This window comes from Eschscholzia californica, unplaced genomic scaffold, assembly GCF_041429995.1.
Source record: "Eschscholzia californica isolate CP2 unplaced genomic scaffold, dmEscCali1.0.p SCAF_6, whole genome shotgun sequence".
Lineage (NCBI taxonomy): Eukaryota > Viridiplantae > Streptophyta > Magnoliopsida > Ranunculales > Papaveraceae > Eschscholzia > Eschscholzia californica.
In genome coordinates, this window is record NW_028238483.1 from 43,776,780 (window position 1) to 43,786,956 (window position 10,177).

General features: G+C 35.7%; 2 protein-coding genes across 2 annotated transcripts; one reads left to right on the forward strand and one right to left on the reverse strand.

Moving 5' to 3' along the window:
- The first annotated feature begins 497 nt into the window (after positions 1-497).
- Positions 498-3,201, forward strand: LOC147535383 (receptor-like protein EIX2). The gene is made up of 2 exons (XM_086645643.1): positions 498-1,783; positions 2,003-3,201. Exons 1-2 carry the CDS (start codon positions 553-555, stop codon positions 3,076-3,078), a joined length of 2,307 nt encoding a protein of 768 aa, XP_086501769.1. The 5' UTR covers positions 498-552; the 3' UTR covers positions 3,079-3,201.
- Positions 3,202-3,251: 50 nt separating this feature from the next.
- Positions 3,252-4,652, reverse strand: LOC147535384 (actin-depolymerizing factor-like). Its single transcript, XM_086645646.1, has 3 exons — positions 4,517-4,652; positions 3,703-3,968; positions 3,252-3,578 (listed from the first exon to the last, which is right to left on the reverse strand). Exons 1-3 carry the CDS (start codon positions 4,517-4,519, stop codon positions 3,428-3,430), a joined length of 420 nt encoding a protein of 139 aa, XP_086501772.1. The 5' UTR covers positions 4,520-4,652; the 3' UTR covers positions 3,252-3,427.
- Positions 4,653-10,177: the final 5,525 nt, after the last annotated feature.

Consider the following 10,177-nt stretch of genomic DNA (forward strand, 5'->3'; position numbering starts at 1 on the left):
TTCCACCCTATATGAAACTACATATTAGTAGGATTTGCAATTATTACACCCAAACTTCAAACTTAAATCAACTAGAAAAAAATGATTCTTGGATGATAATTTTTTGGATTATTTCTCAAATGACCCCCTACTTAGTGACCAGCTTCTCGCGTAACCTCTTATTTTATCGAAAATATTCAGATGATCTCATTTTTGTCGTTAACGTTAAAAGCCAGTTAATTGCATGCAACTCTGAATCCCATCCAAGTCTATCATGAAACTAACTGTTGTTGGAGGTAGCATTCAACATCTTTCTCCTCACTTGAATTTGTCTTATAGCATTTTTTTCTTAATATGGTCAATATTCTAAGTCAGGCTCATTGAGAGGGTTCCAGTCCACAACCTTATCTCCTCCATACAATATTGCCTTTGTGTGAAGTCAACTACCAAGTCTTCATTAGTCTTGTCATGACAAAATATGTAAATCGTCCAGTCTTTACTCTATGTATTTAAACCCCATGATCAAATGAATGAATGGATCATTGTGCATGTCTTTGTTTAACTAATTAAATCATGGAGCTTATAATTAGATTGATAATGGCTGCTATTTCCTTTCTTGTTGTATTGTTGTGTTCTTCAAACATGATCAAGTTTAGTGATGCTTGCAATCCAAGAGAAAGAGAAGCTCTTTTAAACTTCAAACATAATCTTAATGATTCTTACAGCAATGCACTCTCGTCTTGGGTTGTTGGTACCGATTGTTGCGAATGGAAAGGAGTAATCTGCAAAAACAAAACTAAAGGTGATGTTGTTCAACTTCAACTTGGCGGGTTTTCATTGACTGGGGAACTGAATTCTTCTCTGTTGGAGTTGAAACATTTGTATCACTTAGACCTAAGTTATAACCATTTCAAACAGATGCCAGCTTTCTTGGGTTCACTTCAGAATTTAAGGTATCTTAATCTATTCCATTGCAATTTTACTGGCAAGGTTCCTCCTCAGCTAGGTAACCTTTCAAGTCTTTATAATCTTTATTTGGGTCATAATAAGTTGGAAGGGGAGATACCAATAACCTTGGGAAATCTTTGCAACTTGGAGCTATTAGATTTGTCTATAAACAAACTTCAAGGAGAGATATCATCAATATTATTTACAAATTCATCATCTAGATGTTTTGGGAACAAATTGAAATCGTTACACTTGGAAGATAATCTACTTTCTGGACGGTTACCTGATGAATTGGGAAGTCTTGAGATTCTGGAAGAACTGATTCTTGCAGATAACTCATTTTCTGGTTCAATTCCCACGTCACTAGGAAGATTGTCATTGTTGAGATTCTTAGATCTTAGCGACAACAAGTTAAATGGGTCTTTGCCAGAAAGTTTCGGGAACCTCTCGAGTTTAGAAGAATTGCAGATCTCAGGTAACATGCTAGAAGGTGATGTAACAGAAGCTCACTTGGCCAATCTTAAGAAACTGGATACGTTAGATATCAGTTCGATGGTTCTAAACTTGAGCCCTAACTGGGTTCCTCCTTTTCAACTTAGATATTTAACCCTAAGGAATTGTTCAATCCAAAATGGATTTCCTAAGTGGTTACAAACGCAAAAAGACCTCGTGGAAGTAGACATGTCCAATGCTGGAATATCTGGTTCAGTTCCTAGTTGGTTTTGGAACATGACTTCCCAATTAGAATATTTAAATATATCACACAATCAACTTGAGGGGGACTTATCAAATGTATTATTGGAAAGTAACTCACCGATTGGAGGAGATATTTACTTGAATTCAAACAGATTCACAGGTAACTTACCTCTTATATCTTCTGATGTGGAGGTACTTGATCTTTCAAGGAATTCATTTTCAGGATCTATTTCGGTTTTACTATGTAGTCAGGTAGAATATCGGAATTACTTGGTCTTTCTTGATCTTTCTGGGAATCTTCTATCTGGAGAACTTTCTGAATGTTTGTTTTACTGGACGTCTTTGGTTACTATAAGTTTGGAAAACAACAATATAACAGGAAACATTCCAAGTTCTATAGGGTTTCTACTAAATCTTGAGACGTTGCGTTTGCAAAACAATTCCCTCGATGGAGAATTGCCTTCCACGTTGCGAAATTGTACTAAATTGAGGATGATCGATCTTGGTGAGAATAGACTTGTGGGTAGGTTACCAACATGGATAGGAGAAAGCTTTAAGGAGCTTGTCATTATGCGGCTACATTCGAATATGCTTTACGGTGAAATTCCTAGAGAACTTTGTTACCTAACTAAGCTTCAAATAATGGATATGGGTGATAACAATCTATCGGGATTAATTCCAAGATGCTTTAGCAATTTTAGTAGAATGGGTTCGAAGTTTTACCCAAATATAGGTCATTACAACTACTCATATACTGGCAAAAATATAACTGTAGCTGGATTTGGTGTTTATTACACAGAAATGAAACTTGTAGTCAAAGGTAAAGAATGGGTATATGGAGACATCTTGCTTAATCTTTTTGCAGCTATCGATCTCTCAAACAACAATTTACACGGAGAGATCCCCGAAGAACTAACATATCTCTTCGGATTGTTAACGTTGAACTTAGCAAATAATAGTTTGATAGGAACAATCCCAAATAAAATTGGTCTTTTAAGTTCACTTGAATCGCTTGATCTGTCGAACAACAAATTATCTGGTGCAATCCCTCAGAGCATGGTGAACTTAACTTCACTTGGTTACTTGAACTTGTCATATAACAACTTGTCAGGGGAAATTCCTCTAGGAACCCAACTGCAAACATTTTCAGAGTTAAGCTTTACCGGGAACCATAATCTCTGTGGTTTTCCACTCAATAAATGCGATGAAGATGGGCAACATCAAAAAGTACCAAATGGTGAAGGTGAAGGTGAAGGATCAATGGAGGACAATGAAGATGAAGATTGGATTGAGATGAAATGGTTTTATATGGGGCTACCATTTGGATTTGTGGTAGGTTTTTGGTGTCTGTGGGGTGTTTTATTGGTGAAGAGGTCTTGGAGGTATGCTTATTTTAGGTTTTTGGATGATGTAATATACAAACTCTCTCCTTGTCTGAAGCAGAAGAAAAAATAGTGGTCTTGCACTGATGGGTTTATCTTTAATGTAATAATAAACTTTGCTTTTTGTAACTGAACAAGAAGAGTTTGTGTCGAGTTTATAGTTATAATATATATCTCAAGTTTATGTGGTACGAAATCAGAGCTCCTTCATGGAGATGCTTCAAATACCAAAACCTCAAGTTCATGTGGTACCAAATTAGTCTAATTTATATAAAACATGAAGAACTCTTGATACGAATACGAAAACAACACAAAGTATCACAATTTACGACAATCTTATGTTTCGAAATTTATACCCAGAGAGAAAACAATGCAAAAAAAGGTGGAAAAAGATGTTTCAATAGGGAGGAATAACTTGAGCTCTAAAGAGCTCGGGCTTTAATGATGTCCATGCTCATCTCGCTAGGATCTGTCGCCTGCAACTCAACTTGAATGCCGTCCAATTCTCTCTTGAATCTGTCCTTAGAGCTAGCATACAACATCTTGCTCCTCACCCTTGATGTATCGGGTGACCTACATATATCAAAGAAGCAAAATTGTCGTTACGCGTTTAAAGATGACTAAAGCTCCAGTAAGCTGTATATTTTCAGAAAACACAAACAAACAGACAAACAAAAATAATGTTCGGGAAAGTTACCAGGCAACGAAAAAAATTTTGCTCTTCTGGCAATTTTCATTGGTTGTGAAATCAAAATAGTAAACAGCATAACGACATTCATTTTCGGGTAAGCAAGCAGTGAAATCTTCATAGCTCTCATCAGGTTGTCCAAGTCTTTCAACAGCTACCTGTTGTATTTTCTCCTCAATCTTAAACACAATAAATCGATAGTTTCTTTTCGCTTTCAATTCCAAAAACTTGAGCTTACACTCATCATTCACTGCCATTCCAGACGCCGAATTCGCCTACTCCATCGAAATTCATACGACAAATTTGGAAGTCATATAGACAAACATATATTTATTTAACAATCTAATTTTAATATAAAACTTAATCTAAACAACAAGACATAATTAATGTTAACATACAAAATGCTTTTGAAAACTAAATCTACTTGAGTTCTTGATGATTTTCATGTTTTTACGAGTTGACTTTACATGATTAACAAGATTGTCTTAGAAACTTTGGATCTTTATTCAAGGAAAAAATAGTTTACAGTTGAAAAAAAAGAATTCATTCAATCATCAATCAATACGTAGACCGTAGTACATACATATCATATAGATCAATGACATGAAACAAGAAAAACTAGACAGACTAAAAACACGAATCGCAATTAGGTAGACTTTGGGCAGAAACCTTATGTGGTTTGTTGTGATTCTTGTTTCGGATTATTCACAACAAACCACGTAGAATTCATGCTCAGATTCTACCAAGTTTTTCTTGTTCCCTGTCATTGCTCATAGAGAGGGAAGAGAGGTAGAAATTAGAGAGAAAGGGAAGAGACATGTACCATTGGGAAATGCAATGAGGATGAGATTTGTGTAGATGAAAATGGTAGAACAAGAAGAGAGAGATGGAGGAAATTGGGACTTGAGAGAGAAAGAGAGAGAAGAAGAAGAATTAAGGTTATGAATTCTGATGTTTTGTGGGAGAAATTCCCTTTTTAGTTTTTGTGGTATTGATAATGTCCACACTAATCTAAAGTTGTTGTTTTCCTCATTCTATTTTTTTTTTTTTTTTTTTTGAAAATGTCGTTTGGTTAGTTATGTTCTCTTGGTTTCTATTTTGTACCAATGTTTAAGATGTTTTGACCAAATCATCATCAAATTTCCCTTTTATTAAGGGGTTTCTCAATGAATCATTCTACCAACAAATTAACATCAATCCATATATTCTATTTATATAGTCTTAATTATTTATAGTAGAATTACGTTCACCTAAATAAAATCTTACCGTACAACTGTTGTAGCTTTTGCTGTATCAATGATCTACTTTTGTTCAGGAACACTAATTTTTTTATTAACATACAAACTTAGATATCGCGAATTAACCAAGATAATAATACGATTAATAAAATTAGTGCTCCCCACGAAGAAGATGACTCTTTTCATTTCCAAAGATATTATTAATTCTTTAATAGATTATTATACCGTTTGTGGCTAAACCAACCCCTAAGGGCATAGGCAACCGCGTTCGAACATTTTGGAACGAGTCACATAAACGGTAGTTACATTTTGGACTTGGGTTTGGGTTTAGGTTTGGTTTCTGCAAAGCCCAAAACTCATGTACAGAGAGTTGGGTAATTTTGTTGGTGCCACCAGAGTTTTAGTTCCAACCAACTCTAAGGCAAATTGGAGAGGGGGAGTGAGAGGAAAAGGGGCGCCTTAACACTTTGGGAAGTGCCAATAAGTGACCCTATAGTGCCTCGTCCAGACCAACCAGACATCTATCAGCAACACTAATTACAATTGCTAACACAACCCCCTCTTGCGTCTAAGCAAGTCTTTACTAAGCTATAAGAAGTTCAATTTAGTAAAACTCGTGGTGGTCGTATAACGTTCCAAATCACATTATTTCGGTAGGTCTCACATTACCAACCCTCATCGTGGCTTTGCGCGGGTAGCAGGGGCGGATCCATGGGGGTGCGACCCCTGGATCCTCCCGAAAAAAGAAAATAGTAGTAATTTCCTTTTAATATATACGTATATAGATATTATATATATGTTCTGATGTAACAAGATGACACCTGAGGACCCTTGGCGTTGCGGTTCTAACAGCGTTTGTGGTGTGGTTGCCACCGAGAGAACATGAGTTCGAAAACCGCTATAAGAATTTTAAGTGTTTTTTCTTGATATGTATGTGTCATGCTATATATATCCAATCGTGTAAAGACAGACATCAGCTTGGCTCAGTGGGTAATGTGTTGAGTTGTGGGTGGGTAGTAGCTTGATGTTTTGAGTTCGAGTCCCATTATAATCAATTTCAAGTATTTTAACTTTTATATATATATTAAAATTATTTAATCACGACATCGACGCCTTTGTTGTTCATTTTGTTATTTTTAGGTCGTATATCTTACGGTTTCATCTTTTTGTTGTCCTACTTGTAAATACTCTATTTGTTTTATGTTATGGGTTTTGTCATAAAAAAAACTATCTTAAAATTCTATAAAATTCAATTTAACTATCCTATAAACTTCAACTCATCTACCATAACTCTGTACAAACTTCAATCCATCTACCATACATCCTACAAAAATTCAATTCATCTACTCTAAACTCTATAAACTTCAATTCATCTACCATAAACCCTTAGTTATAAGTTTGAAAATTACATTTATGATATGAGGCAGAATGATAATTTCTCAAATTTGGACGAGATTGGAGCTCTTGCTGCTAGAACATTGTTGTAAACTAAGATAAATAAAGCATATCATTTAGTTTATTTGTTTATCACTTTAGCGCTAATTTTGCTGGTTGCAACTGCCTCCGTTGAAAGAGATTTTTCAGTTTTGAAGCTAGTTATAACACGCTCAATAAACAAGATGAGTGATGTGTGGTTGGATGAAAGTTTAATAGTCTTTATTGAAAAAAAAGTTCTTAGTGAAATTGACGATGACTCAATTATGCATACATCCAAAATACGAACTCTCGTAGAGGTCTATTGCGTTTGTAATCGTTAATGTATTAATATAGTTAATGAATATAAATATTTTGTTAATTACTGTGTTTGCAAGAAAAAAAATTTTAAGTATATATTCGCACCCCCTATGTAAAAATCCTGGATCCGTCCCTGGCGGGTAGGGACAGATTTTCAAGCCATTTTAGTAGAGCACTCGTTGTGGCGTACGTAGTTGATATAAAAATAGCTTACCATCATTCTAGTCTCTATCTCCAAGTTGATCTATTGATCATCCGTACGTGACAAATCTAAACATATGATTCAGCCGTTATAGAATTTTTGAAATACGATATTAAACTTCTACAATTTAGAATTCCCACTCCATTAATTGTTAACCATTTTTTTGTTTACAAGGTACAAACCATTTATAGGTTATATAAAAGGAAGAAAAGAAGAAAACCCAAATTAGACTCAAAAGAGGAATTTGCTTGAGTAGGAAGATATCTAAGTATTAAGTGATCATAATGTATTACCAAATACTTGATAGCATCTATCTATCTAGCTTTTCACCTTTACTAGTGGAACTGTTCTATTCTATTGAAAACAACTCACATAACCTGTCCAATACTAAAAAGTTTGTCAACCTGGCTGAGGGTCAAGGGAGTATAGATTACTCATTACTTTACTTCAATATAACTTCATCTTTTGTTTTGAGAAAAAACATATTCTTTCCTATCTAGTTTCCTTTGGCTTTTACAACAATGATAATATATTAACCAAGTGCCTATACTACCCCGAGTATGAGATTAGAAGAGTTGCTAACAACTCCAGACTTGAATAGTTACCAAGTTGGATTTCATCTTCTAGATCTTGGTATGGATTCACAACCGTTGAAGTATGTTTAATATTTTTAAGAGAAAATATAACAAAAAGAATCTCACATTATGAGGTTTGTCTTTCTGAATCGAACCTAAGCCCCGAAGGATTGCATTTTCTTCTTTGATAAAGATTTTATGAGATTTCAAAACAACATAGGTCACACTATTACTATCAGCCAAAAACATCCTTCATTTGATTATATAGCTTTTTTTTGTGAATGTCACAATATAGCTACCGACCACAGATATGATCAGTGTCTTTAGTTCTAATCTCCATCGTTGGATCTTTCTCCTAGATTAAAACCAACCACTCAGATTTCTTTTCCAATTTGGTTTTCTGTCAAGGGGCGCCAATTCTTTTAATTTCCAAACCACTCCCACTCATAAATAACGACCCCTCCTGCCGTTAAATCTAACGGCAAACAGATCTCGTTAACTCTTCTCCATTTCCTTTCCTCTATAAATATCAGTTCAGTTCTCACTTCATTTCCCCCCAAATTTCTTATTTTCCCTCTTTCTTTCTCTCTCTAGAACTCTCTTCTTTCTCTCTCAAAAATGCGTGAGATTTTGCATATTCAAGGAGGTCAATGTGGAAACCAGATCGGAGCAAAGTTCTGGGAAGTAGTTTGCGCTGAACATGGAATTGATTCGACGGGAAGGTACCAAGGAGACTCTGAACTTCAACTCGAGAGAGTTAATGTTTACTATAACGAAGCTAGTTGTGGAAGATTTGTTCCTCGTGCTGTTTTAATGGATCTTGAACCAGGAACTATGGATAGTCTTAGATCTGGACCTTATGGTCAGATTTTCCGACCTGATAATTTTGTTTTTGGTCAATCCGTGTTGTAAATCAGACTTAGAAGACTAAATGTGTTATTAGATTCAACTAACTAGTAGCTATATATAGCTTTTACACAGAAGATAAACTAACAGAATTTGCCCTTAATAAGGCTACAATAGTGCATAGAAAAACAGACTCTAATTTCTCCTAAAGACTAGGACTGACTTTAACAAACTAACAGACTTGTAAATTCAGAAAACAACTAAAATATCTAACATTCCCTCCCTTAAGCTAAAAGCATGTGCATTTAGCTTACTTCAGATGCAGTAACCATTCCAAGCATAGTACGAAGTTTCTCAAACTGCTCCAATTTAAGTGGCTTTGTCATTAGGTCTGCAACTTGTTCTTGAGAATTGCAATACTTCAGCTCCACAATACCATCATTCACCAAATCCCTTAAGAAATGGAATCTGACATGAATATGTTTGCTTTTTCCATGAAAGACAGGATACTTAGACAATTGAATAGCAGAACTATTATCACAATGAATTGTAGTACATCCATTCTCCTCCATTCCAATTTTTTTCAAAATTCTCTTGAGCCATATACACTGACATGCACATAGAACTGCAGCGATATATTCGGCTTCGGTAGTAGACAAGGTTACCACTGGTTGTTTTTTCGAAGACCATGAAACAGCTCCAGATCCTATCATGAACACATATCCAGAAGTACTCTTCCTATCGTCAAGATCATCAGCATATCCGCTATCCGTGAATGCAAAGAGTTTTGAACTGCCACCTCCCTTCCTGTATAGAATGCCTAGTTCAGTTGTCCCCTTTAGATACCTTAGAATCCTCTTGGCTGCCAACCAATGTGACATGGTTGGCCTAGACATGTACCTGCTAATAAGACTTACACCATACATTAGGTCAGGACGAGTCACGGTTAAATACATGAGACTTCCAACTAGTTGTTTGAACAAAGTTGTATCAACTTTAGTTCCTCCTTCATCCTTTGAAAGCTTTGAACCAGGGACAATTGGATTTTTCACACCATTGCTACTCGCCATTCCAAACCTTGTTAATACCTCTCGTGCATATCTTCTTTGACAAATAAAAATACCATTTGAATTTTGCAGCACTTCTACTCCAAGAAACTGTGGGATTTCAGCACTTCTTTGACACACCAAACTCAAATGCTCAAGATTCAGAACTGGCTTAGAAACTGTGGGATTTCAGCATGAAGTTGATCAAAACTGATGATTAGATAGTTGTTTACTTGTAATGATTTATCTCAAGAATCAAAACCTTTCACATGACATAAAACATAGTGTGTTTCTTTTGATCGTGTCTATGTAATGTGTACCTTAGATCAAATCATTTGTGTTCTTATTTCCTAAGTGATACTTTTCGGTGTTGTGTTACAAATGGGTGTGGTGAAGGGCGGCTATTTTGTACGATCGAGCTTTTACTGTAGGTGCACGTTGCAGGAAAAGATAACAGTGGTCCGGTGGCGGCATATTGTTAGGTGGTGTTTTTGTCCCTGTTTAGGTCTGACTTGTCTGAATATGAATTGTCGAACTGTTATGAACTCAAAATAGCCATTAGCACCTCACGATTCAGACAGAAACAAACATTCGCAAATCTGCTCTTTTTGTGCGTAGACAGCTTTCTATTCATCCAAAGGTTTCATAATTGGACATTGAACTAATTCATATGTGAGTATTGCTGGCCTATTGGGTGTTGCAAAGATGGTAACGGTATATGTCCCACATCGCTCGCGAGTGTTTGGAGCCTAGTCTAAGGTGAACGCTCAAGCCTAGTAAGTGTTGAAGTTCTATGGTTGGGCTTCGACTCTGTACAATTACTAAATTTGAGCTCACACATAT